The sequence below is a fragment of the Armigeres subalbatus genome, chromosome 2, assembly GCF_024139115.2.
Source record: "Armigeres subalbatus isolate Guangzhou_Male chromosome 2, GZ_Asu_2, whole genome shotgun sequence".
Lineage (NCBI taxonomy): Eukaryota > Metazoa > Arthropoda > Insecta > Diptera > Culicidae > Armigeres > Armigeres subalbatus.
In genome coordinates, this window is record NC_085140.1 from 200,015,094 (window position 1) to 200,039,476 (window position 24,383).

The 24,383-nt window shown below is 38.1% G+C and overlaps 1 protein-coding gene across 4 annotated transcripts in view; it reads right to left on the reverse strand.

Annotated features, from left to right (window-relative positions):
- Positions 1-799: 799 nt before the first annotated feature.
- LOC134211495 (A disintegrin and metalloproteinase with thrombospondin motifs adt-1) overlaps positions 800-24,383 on the reverse strand; it is a 59,788-nt gene continuing 36,204 nt past the window's right edge. For 3 of the 4 annotated variants that reach the window (XM_062688389.1, XM_062688390.1, XM_062688392.1), the window contains 12 exons: positions 6,096-6,185; positions 5,116-6,028; positions 3,675-3,803; positions 3,363-3,612; positions 3,020-3,306; positions 2,906-2,957; positions 2,584-2,841; positions 2,150-2,342; positions 1,840-2,096; positions 1,500-1,763; positions 1,054-1,240; positions 800-984 (listed from right to left, as the gene is read on the reverse strand). In XM_062688389.1, the coding sequence (XP_062544373.1) occupies positions 929-984; positions 1,054-1,240; positions 1,500-1,763; positions 1,840-2,096; positions 2,150-2,342; positions 2,584-2,841; positions 2,906-2,957; positions 3,020-3,306; positions 3,363-3,612; positions 3,675-3,803; positions 5,116-6,028; positions 6,096-6,185 (2,936 nt within the window). In that variant the 3' untranslated portion in view covers positions 800-928. The remainder of the gene's footprint in view (positions 985-1,053; positions 1,241-1,499; positions 1,764-1,839; positions 2,097-2,149; positions 2,343-2,583; positions 2,842-2,905; positions 2,958-3,019; positions 3,307-3,362; positions 3,613-3,674; positions 3,804-5,115; positions 6,029-6,095; positions 6,186-24,383) is intronic. The other variant, XM_062688391.1, reaches the window with a different exon arrangement.

The following is a 24,383-nucleotide window of genomic DNA, read 5'->3' on the forward strand; positions in this document are numbered from 1 at the left end:
CCTCCAACACGGTAAGCTTTTTTATTGCTTATTAAATATCTTTCGGATGCTTGATTTGCCCAATCGTCACATGTGCTTCAATGTTGTATAGCCACAGTCAAGCAAGCCCACATTGTTTATTATCGAGAACATCACACAAGAGATCCTATAGCCTGTACTTAGTATACGAGAAAGGCAAACAATATGCCAAGTTTGCAGAAAGATTGCAGGTTTTATCAATTTAATCGATTTTTATGAATTTCTCAATGTAAAACGAGTTTGACACATGCAACGGCATATTACTCAAGTTGAAGAAAACTGACATATGACGCTTTTGCGAATAGGTGTTTAGGTAAGTCATTATTTATTTTTTTTTCAATAAAATGAAATCAATTTATGTTGATGCAAAGAAAGGCTTCGTAGTTGCAAAAGCAAAAGGTATTGATCCGCAGAAAAATGACGCATTTTTTCGATTCATTGAAAAATATTCTAATCTCTTGTTTCATTTGAGGTAAATACAAATCTGTAAAAAACAAAACTGAGCGGTATAACAGTTTTAAGCTTTCAAAACTCAGTTATAAAAAATGAATCTAGAACAGCTGCTGGGAAAATAAATGTTTCAGATTCACATTCAATTTGATAATGAGAAAGGCTTCATTACCACTGGGGGATAAATGTGGGTTGTTGCCAATAGGGAGTTGAACTAACGCATTGAGACGTTAAATTCGCGTTCAAGTCATGCGGCATTTATTATGATTTACTTGCCTAATCTAAACTTAACTTAGTATCCGAGTAAGGAAAAAAACACGTTTTTTACAAATGTATTGCCATTGGTTTATCACTGGTTATAATTAATTGTCTATCAAATAAATAGTTTACAAAAGCTTGACTAATAAATAGTTCATGTTCATATCGTTCGTCTTCCCGGCTCAGGATCGTTTTTGTATCTTCATGGAATAAAATAAATTGGATTTCTGAAATCGATGTTATCCTCATATATTTCTCCTGAAATAAGAAAAACAAATTATTCATTACATTGCTGTGCGTTTTAAAATAATATTTAGCTGTAGTCACCCGTTGTTCTTGTGAAGTCGATGTTGGCTATTAGGCTTTCGATATACTCCTGGCTTAAGCGTTCGGTAACATTAACCGGCGCGAAGTATTCAAAATGTCTTTTGACCCTTCTGGCATCACGTTTTGTTCGCAAATGTGCTAAACTGTTGTAAGATTCGTTCAATGGCGTATCGTCTTCACCGAATCGCTGTAGAAATAATATGGAAAAAAAAATTAATTAAGAATTAAAATTGGCTTCAATATGTGTAATTGGAAAGTAATTTATGTCTTTGCTGGATGTTGATGAAGTTTTTTTTTAATTAAGAATCCATCGACATTCCAACTTAGGAATGCATTTTTCCTGGATTTTTTCTAGGGGTAATACGACCTCGTGACTATTTATCTTGTCAATGACGGTAATCCGATCGTTAAGAAACATTAAAACTTCTTTGAACATATCAACTTACCAGGCACTTGCCATTGACACAATACCGGTTCGGTTCGTCATGGTTGCATCGAGCTCCAAATGGAAAATGTCCCTGCTCTCCATTCACAAGGTAGAATCGATGACGAATGAAATTATCTTGGCATGCAATGCGACAGCTTCGATCCGGATCCTCGACACTGGGTGCTATTTGCATACCAATACCAGAGAGGCCACGAACCTTCTGCTGGTATCGTTTGCACAGCCTTGTCGCGTATTCATACGTGGTGAGAACCTTGTCGCAAGCCTGGAAACGTGAATTCAACAATGACAATCAAAAATATTTAATACGTTAAATAGCAAAGATGTGGAAAAGAACACACGATTGTATTTGGTGTGCACAACTGAATGCTTGTGCGGATGTCCATCCTTGAGGCAACTATTTGAATCCCTTTGGATTTCCCCATACAACTGAAGTGACAACCAGACTTGATGTCCCATTGATTTTTTCGCGCCTGTAACTGCGACAGTTTGTCATACTTTTCCGGTTCAAACTGCCGACCTCGCCAGCGAACGTAATTATCAGCTTTGTAGAAATTCGCTTCGGGAATTCGTCTGCGTTCTGGATATGCGTAGATTACTTGAAAATTTATAAGTTTTAGAACTATCCGGACAAATTGGCTCCATACTTACCAGAATTATGAGTAACATTTTCTATTTTGCGAGTTATTTGATAATTGTCTGGAGGAGCATTCATATTTTTATAATCTCGACCGTTTTCATGTTGAATGCTGTTCATGCCTCTATCGGGTGAGATGGAACTATCAGGACAGAATAAGGGATCTATTCGGTAGAAATTATCTGATGAACTGTTACAAGAAAATTTCTACAAATGGATTAGAAAAAAATATGCACATTGCATCGGTTGTTAGGAATATAATGGTTTTTCATATTATTAGCTCTGGATTTTTTTTTCTAAGTTTCTCATTATCTTTGATTTTGTGTTCCACGTTCTTATTTTTTTTCTTGCAATTCAGCTTTACTTTATGGTTTTAGTTCTTCAATTTCAAATTATGTGTTCTTAAGTTCTTCGTTTCTTAATATCTGTAATACATATCTGAACGTACCTGACACCTTCCACTGATGCAGTAATAATAATCATCAAAATCAGCATTATGAATACGACACGCCGTGCCGTCTGGAAAGATCCAACTTTTGGTTTTCGAATCACCTGTTTTAGTTTCACAGAATATTTTACACGCCTCTTCCGGATCGTCAGCAACTTTCTGCAGACCTATTTCGAGTATATCGGAATCGAACGCTTTGGCACGGTCACATATCTGGTTGGCAAATTCCAATATAGTGGTTCTGGCAATGTTGTAGCACTAGAACGAATGGCATTCTTTCATATTGTACGGAGCTAGTGCTGAAGAGACCAATAAAATATACCTGTTTAGCAATGCAAGTTTCATATTTCTTGTTGGATCCACGGCAATTGTTTCTATCAAATGAGAAATATGAGAAGCGTAAGACAATGAACCTAATGCAATTTATTTGTACAACCTCTTATCTAGACATGTCCTGCTGTACTGACGCAGTCCAACACTGCCCTCTTTAAGGCGACCAGATTCGCCATACAAGCATCCTGATTCACACTCCGTCGGTTCACGCCATTCATTCCATGTGGGAATAGTGTTAAGTATTCTGGGAGTATCTTGCTTTAAACTCGCAAACTTGAGACCATCAATAAAGGTCTTTTTATCAATAGTCTTGAAGGCAGTAATATGTTTTCCACTGGATTGAACAGTTAGACCAGGTATTTTTGAGACACAATTTCCACTTCGACACCACTGAAAGGTTAAGAACAATTTGAAAAGGTTAATAAATTCGCTCGAGAAAGGTTTACCATTAGGGTGCCACACGCAGTTCCCTCTAGTGCTGGATGAGAGGTCCACGTATATCGATCTCTCTGGCAGTGTAAGTCGCGACAAATGTCGGCAATATTTTGGGCTTGTGATCGAATACTATCTTTTCCGTACTTGAGCATGCATTGTTGGTCTGCATCGAAACGTTCGCCGGGTAGCATGCCTTGGGCCGCATGATCTAAACTTGGTCCATAATGACCCCGATCGAACAAACAAACAGCTTGAGTAGTTCTGAAAAAAAAAACAATAATTCGTTTTACACACCAGAACCTGTTTGATAACCATTTGCATACTTTAAAAATGAGTTCAGGTAATTGCGACTGCAAGCGGACCACGTGATTTTTCCACTTCCAAGCGTTGGGGACATTATGTACTGACTGGGGTCACAATTGTTTTCCGAGGTATCGTGGCGCATCCCTAAACTGAATGTATGGAACAAAAATATGTTATTGAACGATATTTATAACGATATGTATTTTTAAATTGAAGTAACTCAAAGATTCAGTTGAACAAACAATTGACATTTTTCTATTGTCTATCTATTCTATTATTATAGCAGCCAACTGAAAATGTGATGTAATACAAACGGTGCTCCTCGTTCCATTTTTATAATATAAATAGCTGACCCAGCGCCTGACTACGGGGTCTTCCTTAGTCGTACGGTAAAATGCGCGGCTACAAAGAAAGACCATTCTGAAGGTGTCCGGTTCCCGGCCCGGTCTAGGAAATTTTCGGGTTGGAAATTTTCTCGACTTCCCTGGGCATAAAAGTATCATCGTTTTAGCCTCAAGATATAGTTAATAACTGTGGAAGTTCTGAATGAGCACTAAGCTGCGAGGCGGCAATGTCCCATGTAATGCCAATAAAAAGAAGAGAAAGCTGACCAGCTGAGAGAAAGCTTCTGAAATTGATAAATTTAGAGAAACAATTTTGTGCATTCACAATGTAATTAGAATACTGTAAATAAAACGATTCTCAAAAACGCAAGAGGACGGTGTGTTGCGGGGAAGGATGAACCACGAGCTCGCCCAACTCAACGGCGAACCCAGCTAGAGCTGGAAGTGTACGAAGGACAGGGCATGTTCAAAAATGACGGACAGCAACCCTGCAAAAATGGTGTTCGCCTCCGGCCCGGCAGGTACACAAGGGTCAACAGATTTTTGAGAAAATATGGAGATTTAGAAGAAAGTATTAAATTAAAAGCACATAAAGCAATTTTGAAATAAGTAAGGTTCCAAAAGAATCCTGAAATTAACAAAATTATTGAAAAAGTAATTGAAAAGCTCTGAAGGAGTTCTAATCTTTTTCAATCCACAGCTTTGTTTTGAGTAGCTGTTCCTGTTTTAATCTCATAGTTTCCATATTCATCTTATAAAAACAAAGAAAATAAATTAAATAAAATGAAATGATTTCATAAGACTAGTTATAACATTTAAGGTTTTATAACATCCTTTGAAGACCATAATTTGCTCTACAACAGTGTGATAAAACCAGTATAAAACCAAAATGTTACTAGGGATAGTACTATCCTAGTCTTCAGTGTCTCGTACTTGAAGTCGAATCCATCACAATGTTAGGATATTTGGCTTTTAATATGTTGCATGAATATGGGGACACTTGATCGCTTATTAGTCACTTAAACAAAAAGTTGGCGAGAAAAAGAATGGTGAATTTGTTCTCCGGCAGCTTATTTTATACCTAATAATTAACAATCTCTGAATTACACAAACTCACTTATGGCCGATTTCGTGCGAAACAACGAACACACTCTCGAAGTGTTTTCCCTCGTTGATTGTGCAGCTGGAGGTCATCGTACACATGCCAGCCACCGGCGCCAATCCCACGACCTGATTGCTCACCTTTCCGGTCTTGCTCACCACATACAGGTCAAGCCCAGTGAGTATCACAGCGTGATCGAAATGCACCGGATCAGCATCCGATAGTGGGTTCAGCTTCCGTTGCCAGCCACAAAAACTGTTCAGATACACGTCGATGTCGCTGGAACGGCGGAGGTCCTTCGGGTCATTGTGCAGAATTTCTAGCCGCTTAAGAATAAAGTTAATTGGGTGCCCCAGCGAGGGATGGCTGTAAAGCAGTTGAACACCGTTGATCATTGCTAGAACAAAACGGATCAAGTGCGCTTCGGTGTCTTTTGGGAAATTCTTCGACATATGCTGATAGAGGTCCTTATCGATAAAGATTGCAGTCTCTACAAAAAGTGTATCTGGAACTTTTATATTGCCAATGTGCCGTTTGCTTCGGTCTTTGCCTGCCGTAGAAAAATAGGACGGTTCATAGTGAGACATATCAGGTTCGAATATCACATTTTCATCAGTCTGAGTTACATGAGCAGTGGTAAAATTAAAGGGCTTATTTTTATTTATAAGTATGTGATTATTAGGTCCGAAACGTTCTGGCAGTGGATGTAGGATAATGTCCGACTCGTTTGATTTTATCACACCTCGGGCTCCTCCTTCACAAAGGTCGAACGCAGCATGATCGTTCCGGTAGAAACAATCCGCATATTTCTGGGCTAGCTGATATGAATCGTCCAACAATTGCGTCGAGTTGCCAAAGCTTTCGATAAATGCGAATGAGTCATCAATCAAAATATCGGATTTTCTCAGTTTTACCGAAAAGTTCTCGTCTGGAAAAATGGAATATTATAGCGAAGTATCTTTAGTTGAATGGGTCTTAATGTCATGAATGCTTACTTGAGCTATCACTAATATTAAACCGAATTAGTTTTTCCGTTGATCTCGTTGCTCTCTTTTTCCGTCGTACCCTAACAATGCTGAAATTATCTGGAAGAAAAAATAAAATAAGCTTTATTAATTTATCAGAAGAGTTAGTATGATCTGTACAAGCTTTTATGCAGTCAAGGCGGGCTTGGTAGTCATATGGCTACTTCTTCTGCGGGCTTGGTAGTCATATGGCTACTGCTTCTGCCTCATACGCAGGAGGTCGTGGGTTCAATCCCAGGTCCGTTCCATTCTCCTACTTTGTATCTTTCTCTTTATTTCTCATGTTCTAGCAATCGCTAGAACTGGAAATGGACTTCCATACCGTTTCCATTACTATTCCTATACCTTAAACTTGAGTATTCTAACAGTAATCTGCTAGAATTGGAAATGAACTATAGAGCTCGTTTCCTACATCCAATTAGAAATTCCATCAGTTACCTTCTCCTATCTATCACATTGGCAGCTCGTTAACCAAGACGGACCTCTGCCTCTCAAACCTAACCCAGAAATTCCAACAAATTCCGCATGAACTCGTGGCAAGTGCAGAGGTATATTCGGCTTGCAGTGGGCGAGTGATTGCATCATCATTTCCTCCCCCTTCCCTACATTGACTTGCATTCTGACGTGGCAGGCGTCAGTATGACCTAACAAATGAGATCACCAGTACTTGTACATTGAAGATATGTGCTAGTCCCAAGCAAACATCTGTTGGTTCCCTGTGCAAGAACAGCTGATCTGGTCATAATGGAGTAGCAACTACGAGCAGTCAATCAAGCTCAAGCTCTGTACAAGCTTTTATGCAGTCAATAGATCAACTGCCGATGGGTAGTAGAACAGAAGCAATTTTGTTTGCTTTTCTAATTGTTTAATCAGCTTTTAAATTAAAGAGACCGCATTTGTGGAACAAAGGATTTTCATTAAATGCTAGTTTGTATTATATAAATAATATTGAATCGTTATTATTGACTATCAATTTATTCAGCTGCAGATGCCGTAATTAAGACTTTCTCAAACTCAAATGTTTTTTTATAAGAAACCAATTGTTCCTTGGGGTGCCCTTGAAAACACGAATAAATTTATATTAGGGGAGGCTTGTCCTTAAAGGAATCAAAAGATTGCAGTAACACTTGCAAATAGCCGATATTAAAAAGGAACATCCTCTTAGATTAAATCAATAAAATAGAGTTTCGGAGACTATAGGATCTAGGATCTTTACGAGTGAAAAGATTTCCGTTTTCCTGAGTTTAAAATGTCATTATAGGTACTTGATACAGTTGTGGCCATAGGAAGACTTGAGTTAATAAGTATTAAACAACTTAAACATGATACATGCTCATATCAGTTATATTGAGGATATTTCATCTAAACGGTGAACGGATACTGTGATCAATTATGGCAATAACAAATTATCATATATCAGTTAGCACTCTAACACGCTGGACCCGAACGCTGGGTTGATTGCTGGACCTCTAAGTTCTGATCAAACCATACCTTCTTATGTAACCCACCTCGTGGATAGTTTTGATTTAGTGTTTACTAACATCGAGATATTTTTGGAACGTTCGGTTCAGCCTTTACTTCCCGAGCATATATATCACCCGCATTTGGATCTTTTCATAGATACTGACTTTACCTCAAACCAATGTGATCCTTTCAATGCTTCTGCTTAAAATTCTACTAAAGTCAATTATGAAGTTTATTTTTCACAACGTCTCTCTGAAATAAATTGGAGTAACACAATTGAATCAAATAATATTACTGAATCAGTAGCCATATTTGAGGATAAGTTAAATAAAGACAATAATTTGCGAATTAGTTCCTAAATGCAATTCCCAACGGTCTCTCCCTGTTCAACCCCCAAATTGAAATCTCATAGAAATCGTGCTTTTCGTTCATACCGCAAAGTTAAAAGTTATGTCACGCAAACGCTTTTTCGTTGCAAGTGATAAATATAGACAAGAAAGCAATCGTCTTTTTAAAGCCTATGTACTGCCTATGTAGAAAATTACGTGAACAGTAAACGCAAGGAGAGTGGTCTTCCGTCCCAAATGTTTCTTGAAGGAAAATCATCTAGCAATTCACTTGAAAGGCTCTCACATGTTTCCCGTTCATAAAAAAGGAGACAAATGTGACGTTTCCTATTACGTTTCCTATTACAAACGTGACGTTTCCTATTATCGAGGAATAACGTAGCTGTGTTCTTCTTCAAAATTGCTTGAACTGATTGTAAGTAAATTTATTCTGCAAAACTTCAAATCTTACATTAGCACTGATCAGTATGTTTTTTTTCCCTGGCAGATATGTCTCCACTAACCTCGTAAATTTTACCTGGAATATGGAAAAAGGTATTCAAATCGATACTGTGTACTTGTAAAAGCCATGACATAATTAAGACAAAACTAGAAAAGCTTGAAATTCACGGTCATCTCTTAAGCTTAGGCTGACCAGATCATTTCGGTGAAAAAACGGGACAAACGCACTTGTAAAACGGGACATGTCAAAAAACCTTGTGACGAAATTCAAGAGCTGTGGAAATTTCAAAATTTATGAGCTTAATTTTCATTCGCCGTGTAAGAAGTTAAAGAATTTTTTTAGAGTGAATTTTTCACCACCATAACCTTCTATGTATTGCATTAAGTTAGTTGTGGAAAAATACTAAACTACAAATATTTCAAAAAATAAAAAGTAACAAAAAATTACGCATTTTTCAAAATATTTTTAAAAAATTGTGGAAGGATGGATTTTATTACTGACCAATATCAAAATTTGTTGCAATTCTGAACAATTGAAAATGACAAATAAAATAGTCAAAGTATCAAAGCCCCAAAATTATTTTCATTTCAATCAAAAATCATTTTGAAAAAATGGCAAAAGATAAATGCGAAAAGAGCAATAGGGTGGAATTATTGATTTCCCGTGCTATAACACTTATTCATAAACATAAGTGAGAGAAAATCTACGGATAAGAATATCGAGAATCTCAACAAGTAAAGAACATTAATAAAATGTAATTTAAATTATTTTCATGGTTGGTGCATGTGAATAAATGCCAAATCTTATCAATTCACAGTTATTTTTGATCGAAATTGATTTAAATGACGCTAAAAGTAGCCTCACGCCTCGGAAATCTTGTCCATTGATTTTGTTCCCATGTGCTTCCAAAAAGGTGGGACTCATGCAATTTCGTCACGGAAAGTAAAACAAATCTTGGCTAATTTATAGGCTGGTTTACAGTTCGGACTCTCGGAGATTTCCACCGGATTGTGTTTTGAATCGGGCTGAAATCCCACTCATACATATGTAAGTTAAATTCGCAGACAACCTGCTGATATGTAAACTAGCCTTAAAGTACGTGAAAACCAACATTCCTCGATTTGAAACTGCCTGAATCTTGTTCAGCTGATGTATAAATATTTTTTCAATATCGTCGTTTTTTTACAGTGGATGATTTTGAAATATTCAGAATTTTCAGAAAGACTTTGAATGATTCTCAATGTTTCGAAAAGAATCAATCAGGCCTTCGAAAAAGTCATTGAAATGAAACTGTATGAAGAAATCTCCCGTTGTCACCTGTTGTCATTAACTGTTAAAACCTTAAGAAAAGTCGATCCATGCTAAATACATAACGGCATAAATAGCATTCTCTTAAAAGCAACACTAATAACATCTCACACTGTTTTGATGGGTTTCGTTCACTTTCTTTGTATCTGGTTTTAAATTCCTGCCTAAAATATTTAATTTGTTTGAATAATATTTTGAAGCTCTTTGGAAGAATCAGAATCAATGAAAAAACGGGACAAATTGAGGATTTTTTAGATTACGACGGGACAGCACAATAAGGTCAAAAAACGGGACTGTCCCGTTAAATACGGTACGTATGGTCAGCCTAAAGCTGGTTTAATTCTTATTTGCGTGGAAGGACACTAAAAGTCAAGATAGGATCTTCTACATCCTCCTCTTTTGCCAGTAACTCCGGTGTTCCCCAAGGCAGTAATCTTGGGTCTCTACTTTTCTTGATATTCTTCAATGATGCGGTCAAGAGATTACCTCATCAATGTAGGCTTTCGTACGTAGACGATTTGACGATATTTTTTCTCAGTAAATAAACCTGAAGATCTTGCAGCATCCAATGTTTAATTGATTGTTTTCATAACTGGTTTGAGAGAAACAGGATGTGCTTTAGCTTTCATAAATGCATAGTGATTTCATTTTCTCCCAAAAAATCAACAGTTTTACATGATTACTCGTTATCCGGTCAATCAATCTCTCGTGCAGATAGAGTTAATGTCCTCGGAGTTATATTAGATTCTAACTTGGATGTCAGGCTATTTGGCCGAATGACATTTGGCCGAACGCCATTTGGCCGAATGCCGTTTGGCCGAATGCCGTTTGATCTCAAATTACAAGTACAAATTGATCTCAAATTACAAGTAAGAATAGTGAGTAATGAGAATCAGGAAGTGAAAAGTGAAAAGAGAAAAGAAAAAAGTGAACTGAGAACTGAGAACTTCTTCCTTCTTTTTTCTCTCTTCTTCCTTCTTTCTTCTTCCATCTTCTTTCTTTCTTCTTCCTTCTTCCATCTCTTTTCTCTCTTCTTCTTTTTTCCTTTTTCCTTATTTCTTCTTCTTTCTTTTTCTTCCTTTTTTTCTTCTTTCTTGCTTCTTCTTCCTTCTTCCTTTATTCTTTCTTCTATTTTCCTTCGTCCTTCTTTCTTTTTCCGTTTTTCTCTTTTTTCTTCTTTCTTCTTCTTTCTTCCTTTTTCCTCCTTCCTTATTCTTTCTCACTTCTTCCTTTTTTCTTTTTCTTTCTTCTTTCTTCTTCCTTCCTTCTTTTTTATTCCACCTTTCTTCTTCCTTCTTTCTTCTTTCTTCATTCATTTTCTTTCGCCCTTCATCCTTCTTTCTTCTCACTTATTCCTTCTTTTTTCTTCCTTCATCCTTCTTTCACCTCGCTGCTTCCTTCTTCCATCTCCATTCTGCCTTCTTTGTTCTTACTTCTTTATTCTTTCTTCTTCCATTTTCCTTCTCCTTTCTTCCTTCTTTTTTTCCTTTTTCTTTCTTCTTCCTTCCTTATTTTTTATTCCTTCTTTCTTCTTCCTTCCTTTATTTTTCTTTCTTCCTTTATCCTTCTTTCTTCTCGCTTCTTCATTCTTTCTTCTTCCTTCATCCTTCTTCCTTCTCCCTTCTCCCTTCTTCCTTCTTTCTACCTTCTTCTTCGTGCTTCTTTCTTTCTTCTTCCTTCATACTTCATCTTTGTTCTTTCTTCTTTCTTCTCGCTTCTTCCTTCTCCCTTCTTCCATCTTCCTTCTTTTTTCTTCCTTCTTCCTTCTTCTTTCTCCCTTTTTCCTTCTTTCTTCTTACTTCTCCCTTCTTCTTTCTTTCTTTTTCCTTGTTCCTTCTTCCTTCTATTTTCTTTCTACTTTCTTCTTCCTTTTTTTCTTTCTTCTATCTTCCTTCGTCCTTCTTCCTTTTTCCGTCTTTCTCCTTTCTCATTTCATCTTCCTTCTTCTTTCTTCCTTCCTCCATCTTTTTCTTCCGTCTTTCTTCTTTTTTCTTCTGTCTTCCTTATTCTTTTCTTTTATTCTTCTTCTTCTTCCATCTTCTATCTTTCTTCTTCATTCTTCCTTCCTTCTTCTTCCTTATTGCTACTTCCGTCTTACTTTTTCCCTCTTCCTTCTTCCTTATTCCTTCTTCCTTCTTCTTTTTCCTTCTTCTCTTTTCATTCTTCCTTTTCCTTCTATTTCCTTAAGGTGGTTATACAACAAAGCCACAAATCGGCCATCTTGAAAACCATGTGCTTTTTCTAGTGATTTTTCAAGAGCACGAATTGAGAGAACCACAACGCCCATGGAGATGAAACATCCGTAGATCGTTTGCTTACTTATGCTAAACAATCGACTTTAATTTCAACATTGTACGAACATTATTCCGCTAGATTTGAACTTTTCATAACAGGAGTATAAACTATGTGGTGAATTTGAAATTCACCACTTGGCTTGATTGTATAATCACCTTAATTCCACCTTCTTTCTTCTTCCTCCTTCCCTCTTCTGTGTTTATTCTTCATCCAGAGATAATATAGCTTCGTATTGCTTGCTACTCGCTTTCCACTACAAACCCTGCTTACTTATTACTACTCACTTCACATACTTAAGGTGATTATAGAATGAAGCCCGTGGTGAATTTCAAATTCACCACACGTTTATCTACAAACATTTCCAAAAGCCCAAATCTGGCGTAATAGTTTTCGCACAGTGCTGAAACTCAAATTATGATTGTTCAGCATAACTAAGCAAACGATCTACCATTATTTCAGCCGCATACGCGTTATGGTTCTTTCATCTCGTGCTCTTGAAAAAAATATTGGAAAAGCACGTGGTTTACAAAATGACCGATTTCTGGCTTTATTGTATAATCACCTTAATAAGGAAACGCATTGCAACTATTCGGCCAAACGGCATTCGGCCAAATGGCGTTCGGTCAAACGACCCTTTCGGCCAAATGGCATTCGGCCAAACGACATTCGGCCATTTGACTTCTATTATCAGCAAGGCAAGTCGACAATTGTCATTTCCAGAGTTTATCAATCTTTTCGAAACCCTTACTGTCTGCGTTCTTTGTACCTATTGTTCCTTAGTCCGTTATATTCTAGAATTTTCGTCTGTTGTTTGGTCCCCGCCAATTTATCTTATAGAAGAACTAAATATGGGTTAAGAGACCCTGAACTTTATAGTTAGTTAATGTTTTTTACCTAGCCTAGCAGATATTAGTTATAGAAATAAGATTAGGAATATTTAGTATACGTTCAATTAGACTCAAGTGTTCGTTGAATGTTAATTATTGTATTGTTTACTTTCACAAAATTTTCAATATGGGCCAGTGATGAATATGAATGGCGACTGGATGAAACCTGTGGAGAACTATGACATTCCTTACAACATATATGAACCATCACGTATGGTTTGGGATGTCGGAGGTCCCACTGTTCGATACGGTTCCATAAAATTCTACACAGATTACGTAATTTGTGGACGCTCCCATATCTGTGTAGAAAGGAAATATAGATATGCAAATATTTGTATTTTCACAGATAGTCAAGCGGCACTCAATGCGTTGAGTAGCTTTAAATGTACGTCAAAACTTGTCTGGGACTGCATTCTTTCATTGCGAAAGGTGTGCCAAGAGAACTCCGTAAATCTGTACTGGGTTCCAGGGCACTGTGGCATTGGAGGTAATGAAAAGGCAGACGAGCTTGCGAAACGAGGTTCAAATACACAGTTTATTGGCCCAGAACCTTTCTGCGGTATATCATACTGTACCATAAAAATGGAATTAAAATCCTGGGAAGCACAAAGGCTGATGACCAATTGGTTGGTTGCCGAAAAGTGTGCTCAATCAAAGAGATATCTTCTTCTTCTTCTTCTTCTTCTTATTGGCATTACATCCCCACACTGGGACAGAGCCGCCTCGCAGCTTAGTGTTCATTAAGCACTTCCACAGTTATTAACTGCGAGGTTTCTAAGCCCGGTTACCATTTTTGCATTCGTATATCATGAGGCTAACACGATGATACTTTTATGCCCAGGGAAGTCGAGACAATTTCCAATCCGAAAATTACCTAGACCGGCACTGGGAATCGAACCCAGCCACCCTCAGCATGGCCTTGCTTTGTAGCCGCGCGTCTTACCGCACGACTAAGGAGGGCCCCCCCAAAGAGATATATAATTCCCAATGTTAAAGTAACCGAAAAGCTCTTAGAGCTCAGCAAGAGAGCTCTTTGCACCTTCACTGGCCTAATAACCGGACACTGCCCGAGCAGATATCACTTGAAAAATATTGGCCAGATTCAGAATGATATCTGTCGTTTCTGTAACATGGAACGTGAAACCTCGGAACATCTGCTTTGCAGTTGTGATGCATTGTACAAGGGTAGATCAAAATTTCTAAATAGTGGCTTTATGCAACCAGGAGATATTTGGACTGCAAATCCTGAAAAGGTAGTGGGTTTTATTAACTCAATTATACCGAACTGGGAAAATACGCGTCTTAGGTTGTTTACTTGACAAATGGTGATCAACCTAGAAGATGCGAATAGTTAATAGTAATCAGGGGTATACCACAAAAGTTCAAGTCAATGGACGCAGTGGTTCTACGCCCCAACAAAAAAAAATTGTTTACTTAAAAGATGAAGGTTTATCACTGATAAAAAAAACGAACAGTAGGTAATGTCTGTGACATAACCGCTAAGTGGACGTAGGACTTGACTTGACCATGCCTTTAAGATACATAATATGTCCAAATTTCTCACATCAACTATTTAGGATAAATAATCGGCGTTGCATACCATTCCTTGGCAAAATCTTCTCATCAAACCGACACAGAAATCAAATCGAACATGAATCATCAAAAAAAATTCAGGAAGTATCTGTCCGGTCACGAAATATTAGCCTCGACAGTGGCAACCTTCCCACTGAAGGACTGCCTGAAATAAACCACAAGTTGGCTCAGCAGGGGATGTAGACTGTATCTCAGCCCTTCCACTGAAGAGCCTTCTAATCCGTGCGATAGCGACTGAAGGAGAACATTATTTTTAACTCTTAGAGCCTTGAAAAAGGCTGTTTGCTTCGGCAAAGTGCAAAAAGTAAGAAAACGATCTTTTCAAATAACCGCGAATTTCTAGTGATGGTAGGGTAAGACGGTATAATATGCCCCCCCTAAGGCTATGAAAACTTTTTACTTTTCAACGTAATTTATGCAAACTTTGTGTTATTTGGTAGTTGAACAAGTCGCAAATGCATTACCTGTGAGTATTCATATTAAAATATTACTGAGAACACGTAATAAAGCTTTTTTGGAAAGTTGTGAAAACTGGATTTCAAAAAGTGCCTGGGCAATACGCCCCACCGTAATCAAACACGTTTCAAAGCCCTTCAATAGTATTTTATCAATCCCATAATAAAAGGTTACAAATCCTTGTGTGCTTGACATTAAAAACCAACATAAGTCCATTTAAGCAGGAGTGAATTACATATTGTCCATACAATTTGGAAGCAACTGCTGCAGGCACGCTGCGCTTGTGTACAGTTGGTAAGGCACACCGCACTGCCTACACTGGGGCGTTTTGGCCAGTGAAACATGTTTTCGAAAATCGTTACATTTTTGAAGATGGAAGCAATTTTATATCATACTAACCACTGAGAAAAGTTATTTTGTTGCCCAACTAAGTGTTCCAGTGCAAGTTTTCCGGACAGTATGCTAGAATTGCTCCAGAATGTTGAGCAAACAAACATGAAAAGTTACATCAAAACTGTAACTTTTTGTATTTTGCTATTATTTTCATTGTGTAATAGAAAAATACTGGTTTTACAAATATTTATAGGTTCCAACCGATTTTCACCCTTAGTTAGGTATAGTTTTCTAGAAATCAAAGGGGGGCGTTTTGGCCAGGTGGGGCGCATTATATACCGTCTTACCCTATAAAAAAGACTGAATGCTCTGCGAGCGAATACACCTTTCTTTTATACCATATTTTGAATCTTCTCTGCTTCCCAATTGGTAGGCCAATCAGCTAGTGTCTTGTATCCCGCTTCTTTGTCAGCCAAAGCGTCATCATCAACGCGTCCGAGAAGGGCTTCTTCTTTTTTACGCTTGTTGCTCGCTGCTGGCGTCTATTTCCTAACGGAACCTTTCACTAGATACAGGCCAATAAGCCGGGCAAGCGAGCTTAGAATTGCAGTTCAGGTGGGAAGTACGTGTTCTTTTCTGAGACAACATTGTTAGTAGTAGAAGGAAGGAAACACCCGGACATGGGATTTCGGGTGATAAGATTTAGAATTGGTAACATGGGACGATCATTCAGTCACGTTCGCTTTGTGTGCGATCAGTATCAAACAATGTTTATCTACATTTTTTATCAATGCCAAAAAAACCAACATTTCTCGAGCAACATATGATTAGGGCCGAAAAACCAACAAAGCTGAACCGAGAAAAATGAGGTTCAAATTTTCTAAGACTAATTTAATTCATTCATTGAAGTAGAAACTCATTTCATTGCCAAAACCATGTCAATACTATACGTAAATGGTTACATTATAACAGCAGATCAAGATTAATTGAAAATCCATTCGAAATCTACAAAATTTCAGCTAAAACAAAAACCGCGCCGTTTACTCGCATCACCGGCAACACGTCTGGTTTTTAAGCCGTTTGCCCAAAGCTACTAACACCATTGGATTTGTTTAGATCTGTTAGCCAGATAAGTTCTGCTATATGCTATATCGAAAACCTAGTAAGAATATAGAGTTTAAAATAACTTGAAGCTAGTTTTTATAAATAAACGATATAAAGTGAACGGCCTAAAAACCAAAGCAAACATTCCGCATGGTAGTTAAGGGCGCTAACAAAGGACTTAAAAACCACTATGGTGCAAATGGTTCATGAGACGTTCACTCAAAATAGCAATTAATGTGTTTCTTAAGAAATATCAAGTACGGTGTTTTAACTAGCATGAAGAATAATTTACAAAGCAATCGTTCATGCCAGAATATCAAAAATCATGGTATTGGTTTATAAGCCGTAATCATATGTTACGCGAGATTTGATGAAAAATCGATTGATAGTTTATTATTGTTTGAGCTGTTATCGGTGTTTTTTTATCCAAATAAGATTATGTGAGAGATTTGGACATCTTATGAATCTTTAAAGGTATGGTCAAGCGAAGTCCTTCGTCCACTTCGCGGTTAAATCAGAAAAATTATCCACTGTTAGTTTTGACGCTATTTATGAAAATCACGCATAAAATTTTATCTCTATAATATTGGATTTGGCACCCAAGTACAATTTCAGGGTTGTTACGACTAAGCGGATTTCGCGATTTTCGCGGATTTTGCGGTTTTCGCAGATTCGGAGCGGATTTATATAACGATTTTAGGACTTTGTGCGGATTTAGTTTTAGGAGTATTTAAACAAATGAAATTCTATATCTAATGACGTTTATTTGAAAATTAGTTTTATGTCTATCTAGATGGGCTTTATTCTCGTTAGCAAATTTTTTCGAGTACAAAATTAACGTTTGTAGTTATTTACTAACATCAATTTTCGGATATTAACAAACCCTGTTTGAATTCCATAGTTACACTCTTGAGCATTGATTAAACAAATGTTATGACGAGAGGGGCGCCACTTTTTAAACCATTCTGAAGCATGGCGCTTTCAAAACATGTATGTTGATGGACATGAACACCCGTCTTTTAAGTGCTTCTGCAGAAATTGTTTTTAATATTGATTAAAAAAAAAATTGTTGAAAATTTTTGAAAATGTTTTCCCGGAAGAGTTTTTGCAGAGATTCCCGAGAAATTCCCGCAAGAATTCACGTTGCGATTTTCTTCGAAGTTTATTTGGCTATGATCACAAGAATTTCTGTGAAAAATCCTTAAAATTTAACAACAGAAGTTTTTCAGCAGGAAGTCACCAACCAATTTCTGTTAGAATTTCCCAAGCGATTTCTGTAGGAATTAATTAGGGGTGTCCACATACAGTTTCCGAAAATTTCCTGCATGTTGTTTTTGAGGAATTCACAAAAATTTATGAAAAAATGAAATTCCGCATAAATTTCCGGGGAACCTTTTGCAAGAATGGAGAAATTTCCACAGAAGTTCTCGGAGAAACACCCGCAGACGATTTTGGAGCGACTTCTTCAGAAATTCTAAGAAGGACCATCTAGATGAGTTGTTATATCAACTGCTTTTCCTTAATCCTATTTTCAATTTTGTACAAACATGTGTAACGTTGAAGTTAAAACGTATACTTAAAATCAGTAATATTATAAAAACGAACTCGAAAAAAGACGTTCACTAAATTGTTGTAATGTTCAGCGTAATATTTAACATTGATATTTAACGTGTATTTGCTTAGAATTTAGTTTTGGGTCGCGCGGATTTGGCGCAGAATGGATTTTCATGTCGCACGGAAATGGCGTGGATTTGATTTTAGTCGGCGCGGATTTGGCGCGGAAAATATTTCAGGATCTCCGTAGCAACCCTGCAATTTCTATCCCGAAGGGAATTGAAAGCTTTGATATTGATCTCTATCATTGGCTCTCTGAAGAACCGTTTGTTTTTTGGACATATGTACATGCTGCATCATGTGGCTTTTCTTCAGCCTGTCTCGGCTCATCACCGATGCCGGCCGGTCTCGGCTCGACTCTGCTGCTGCTGCCGGTATCTGCTCAGCATTGCTGCTTTGTCGGGTCTGTAGGGTGGACTGCTGCTGTACTGGCTAGGTTTCGGCTGATGATGGTGGCTTCGATGACTTCATTCCCTGCTAAAAGGTGTGAGTGCTGTTCAATCGATGATGCGGTTGCTTCGCTTGTCCCGGTCAGAATGAAAGGAAAAAATCGCGTTGCGCTATTTTATGGCTTCTCGGTAGACCCAGCGGCTGCTCATTCGCTAGTGTCTGCACCAATCAGAACGTGGTAATGGAATGATGCAAGAATTATGCGGTACCCATATTTATAGGTTCCCTTGATCTCAATGTTTTTCATTGAAAACAGTTTCATGCCTATTGAAACAAGTTTTTCGGGTCTTATCAAGCATGGACATGAAAGGCATACTTGAAATCTGTCGATTGAGGGGCTTACCGCAGAAATTCGTCCACTGAGACGAACGCTATTAACGTTTAAAATCTTTCAACACATCGTAACGCGGTCGATTTGAATATTTTGAAATGACACCCGGTATAGTAAAGAGAGACGTAAGTCCTACGTCAAAATAATAAAAAATACTGGTACTTGGGATAACCTAAATATGCACACTACAGATCACTTATATTTCGTGTTACTTTGCTCGACAATATGCTGGCACTTGCGTCTGCTGTTGTCTCACTCTCAAACTCTGACCCAAACACTCACTTTCAAGTTAGGATGCCACAGTACGCAGCATAACTAACTCACATTTTCAAGTCAAGTCAAAATTATAATGACCATAAATTTAAAAAAAGGCAAGTTTTTAGTTTGCAAAGAAACACAGTCGTATATGTGTACACCTATGCCTGGCGTATTGTAGAGCTCTATAATCGTTGGTCTTGGACGATGTTCCTCCAGTTTCCCCGAACGTTCCGGGTCTCCAGATCCGATTCCACAGCGTGCAGCCAGCGTGTTCGTGGCCTTCCACGAAGTCACCGGCTCCTATCTGGTTCTCTGTTGAATATTGTGTACGCTATTTTTTTTCCGACATTCGCACTAAGTGACCAGCCCACTGAAGTCTGCCGTATATTTTCGATTCACAATATTTTCTTCTTTGTGTACTTGATATAGCTTTTTTTATAGATTCATGCGTTCGCGCCACACACCATTTTCTAGTTTCCCTCCGAGTATTGTACGCAGCACTTTTCGCTTGAAAACCCCGAAAGCTCTACGGTCCGTCTCTTTTAACGTCCATGCTTCATGTCCATAAAGGGCCACTGAAAGAATCAGAGCTTTGTATAGAGCAAATTTCATTTCCGTCTACATGTTGCGGGATCCTTTAAAGGCCCTATTCGCAGCATCAATACGTCTTTTCACTCCACGGGAAACGTCATTGTCACATGTCACAAGCGTTCCAAGGTTCTTTAACAACTTCAAACACATCCCCATCAAGCACTACCTCAACACCAACACCATTAGGTCTTCCCCTATCTATACCTGCCGCCATGTACTTTGTCTTGGTAGAGTTAATGGTTATGCCTATCCTCGCCGTCTCCCTCTTCAGTGGGACAAAAGCTCCACTACTGCTTTGCAATCGATTCCAATGTGACCGTGTGATGATAGTGCCGTTCCTCTGCACGCCAGATCTCCTAATAGCGCCATCGAGTGCAATGCTGAACAATAAAGTCGAAAGTGCATCACCCTGCTTCAATCCGTCTAAGGTCACAAACGAGGTTGTCACTTCGTCTGCAATCCAAATACTTGATTTCGAGCCATCAAGCGTTGCACGTATCAGCTCAATCGGTTTCGCCGGAATGCCATGTTCGAACATTAACTGCCACAGATAATTTCTTTTCACTGAATCGTACGCTGCTTTGAAATCAATGAACAGATGGTGAGTCTGCAAGTTGTACTCCCGGAATTTATCAAGGATCATCCACAGGCTAAACATCTGATCCGTCGTTGATCGGCCCTCATGAAAACCTGCCTGTTATTCGCCGACAAAGGACTCCCCAAGCGGTCTCAGTCTGTTAAACAGGATACGCGACAGGATTTTATACGCCGAGTTCAGAAGGGTGATCCCTCTGTAATTGACACACTCTAGTCTGTGCCCTTTCTTATAGATTGGGCATATGAGGCCATCCAACCAACCAGGCAGTTTTTCATCCTCCCATATTTTCTGAATAATGTGGTGGATTGATTGATGCAGATGTTCACTTGCGTGCTTGAGAAGCTCAACCGAGATCTCGTCCTTCCCAGCAGCTTTATTGTTTTTCAGCTCGTTTAGAGCCTTCTTTACCTTGTCCAGCGTTGGTGGTTCCACAGTTTGGCCGACGTATACTGCCTACAGTGTCTATAGACTATATATAAGATCATTTTCCTCAGACGAACCATGGACTTCGAATTTACCTCTGAATACCTCTGAAAGAACTAAAAAAAAGACAATAAACGTTTTCACTATATCAAAAGATATTAACTTAGCTTGTCTTAGCTTAGACTGACTGTACATATCAATGGTTGCTCTTGCTACTCCGTGATTGATCAGAACTGGTGCGAATTGCACTACGATCCAAGTGAATAGTGGTTGGGATTTACCATCTATTCTCGAAGTGCACGTTTCAGCAGCTCGCAAACGTTGAACAAAAATGGCGCCGGCCAAGTCCTTACAGTTGTTGGTAGATACCGAGAATACCTCTGCATCTTCACAATTACCACGGGAAGGAAGTTGTGTTAGTTGGGTGGGGTAACCAGTAACATAGATCGCGTTTTACCATGGAAAGTGATGTGACGTATGCAACTTCTACACAATAGTATTAGCATTTCCTTAATTTGTTCAATTGTTCATCCTTCGCGAGAATAAACAATCAATCGCTCTAAGTGAGCGATTGTACATTTTTGAGTTTCGGCCCGAGTCATTATTTCTTTAACGCGAGGAAAAAAAATGAAATTTAAGTAATATACACGGCTGTTCAACTACATTGATAGTAATCGGAAAGCTAATGTTAATCAGCAACCCTTATTTTATCTTTATTTGAGGTTAAATAAGAATGTTCAGCCAGACATATTTTGTTCATTTACGTTTATTTTACATGTCGTTTATTTTGCATTACAGTATACCGTAATTAGGATCTCACTGGTATTATTCCTGATTTGCCGGCTGGCACTCGTGTTGGACTTGTGCGCTTTGAGCGGCACACGGTAGCTTCTCAGTCTACATAAAATCGTATGTGGTGCAGATGCTAAATTGGAGACGACATACATAAATGTTGTATAGAGAAGTACCTCTATCGCCTCCACTTCAGCATCCTACACGACTCCATATACGTTCATGTGTTGACTGGGTTTGATAGGGCCTGCTTATAGACACATTCAGCTTTTTGTAGAGGTTTAACAGAGCCCACTGTCCCTGTTGCCCCTTAATTCACCATGTCAAAAGGTATTGGTAAATAAATATTATTGGACCGGAAGTCATGGCTCAATTCTCACGTTATGACCCTGAAAATTTAACCTAAAGTGGTGGGTCAATTTTTTGTCCTTTCAGAGGTCTGTAAATGGTCGAAAAATGTGTATCCTCGGCTGAGGAAAATACAGGTAAATTCCCCCGAGCAGCCAAAATTTCAGTTCGATTGGCCAACTACAAGCCGAGATACAGCCCTCCAAAGTTGGTAATTTTGTATAAAAAATGGCCTCTGGTCTTATAGTTTTATCCGACACTGTATATTAGAAAGGAGCGTCATGGTCTTTTTTTCAAATCAATGGTTTTTCGAAGCCATTCTGGGTCCTGAACAACTGTGCAGAATTTGGGACCGATTGGTTGCTTCCTCGCTTTCCGCATCGCGTTTGAAGTTTGTATGGAAATAAGTATGGGAGAACGTATATTTTTTGCATATGGTTTGAACAATCAATTTTCGAAACGTAATAAAAATTTTTGTAGACCTTCCAGCTACATACCTTCTTCGGCAAAGTCTTTCGGCATCTTCCAGACTATATGCTAACATATTGAATCACAAAAATGTAAAAAAGTATGTTTTCCCATACTAATCTCCATATAAATTTAAAACGCGATGCGGCATGCGAGGTCGCAACCAATCGAGCCCATATTTTGCACAGTTGATTGGGGTCCCAAAACGATTCAGAACAACCCTGATCTCACTTGATCGGAGGAAGTTTGCGTTTTTCCATACAACTGCGCCCCACTCTACTGTATAGTGACATGCGGCAATGAGACATACTACTGGTAGATATTCTACCGTACGATCTGGGTCAACCTTTTTGCCAGCCTGTTGAAACAGCGTTTTTCTTCAATCCTACCCTAAGCAATGGTACCGCTTTCCCAGGAACAAACAAACACTGAACACCTTTTCGAAGTTATGAATGTATGTATTTAGTAAATAATTAGCATTCAAAATTAGCTTAAAATCGTATTCTAAATAGCAACGCCATTATAGACTGTTCCAGAAATTATAAGCACACTAAAAAATAGTCGGCAAATTGTAATACATGTAATGTTTCATGAAAATTTCGACGTGTTCGATAGATAATATCCATTTAATAAACGTGATGCCATTTTTCTGAATATTTTGCGTTAAATTTACTTTGCACAAATTAACCATTTTAGGGTGCCTTTTTTGAAAAATCGTCTAGTAAAAAAACGTAAAGCTATTAGATCAGTCGAATTTTCATTGGAAGTTTATATGTTGGGGTTCATTAAGAATCCTAGTCATATACCAACTCAGATTAAATAAAGCAAAAAACATGTCAAATAAGTGAAAACGAGTGCTCTACATTCTTTTGACGATTTTCGCCGCGGCTTCCTGTGAATTTGAAATGCCTTTAATTCTCCTTGGGTTACAATATTTTAAGCTTTGACACCTGTAATGCTTGGTAAATAAGTATAATGACCATATACAATGGATTAAGTTTGAAGAAACCGCTTGAAACTATGTTGAGCAAACACCTCAAAACCGCGTATCCAAGAACTTGTCAAATAAACGAAAAAAAGTTTGTTACTGGTACCGTCTATAGATGCGATGATCTGCAAGAAACCTTGAACTTAGGTAAAATTTCAGTATAGCCAGTTGTACTAGACACCTTGAGCATTAATTATCCTCAAAATACAAACCAAATCCGATTGACGAGAAACATTAATCTGAAACAAAACGGCAGGTGCTGGTGCACGAACAAACCACCAGCCACAAAAGTATTTCGAGCTTAAAACTAATTTCAATTCCATCCAAGCTGCAACAGATAGCTAAAAGCATAACTGTCCTATTCTTACTCTATTTCCAATCTGTATGAGACAGTTCGGGTTTTATGTGCTGTATAGAGTGCTATATAACTCAGTTAGCGCCCAGGCAGCACGAGGTGGCTGGTCTGGGAAATGATCAACTTCCGGTGCGTTTTGTGACCAACCAGCTGATTGTGTTTCGTGCTTTCATGTGACAAATGTGCAAAGGCTAAGGCGCGAAGCGTGGAAAATACATGAAAAAGACAGAATGCGGTTAACCGAAACATTCAGTATGGTCAAATGGATGGATGCCTAACGTAGTATGAAAACGCGACGAGCAAATGCAGTGAGCACAGTGCAAACATGAAATAAATCCAAGCATGCCGAATGGATAGCGTCAGTTTGTTAGGGTGATCGAAATGGAATAAACAATATCAGCTAAATCAATTATCAAGAGCTGATCTAGAGTTATTACCGAGTAGGGACATGGAACAAATGGACATGTTATTACATTTTATAATCGTTCATCTTCTATCTTTTATTGAGAGGGAAAAGCCGACAGGGGCGGAATTAAGAATGTATTACACTCTTTCTCCCGTAGGCGTAAAATCACTGTATTTTTCCATATCAACAGTTTACACCAAATACCAAATGATACATTCTTGATATCCTTAAAAGTTTTAAGTTAAGTTAAAACTAACAATAGCTTTCCAGCACTAGATTTAACAATACAATCTCAGTTAGTAATAAGACTAGCTTAACAAATGTTCGACTTACATTTTATTCACAAATATCTACAATACACAGATAAAAATATGTTGTGATTTTAAATGTTTTTTCATGCACATATT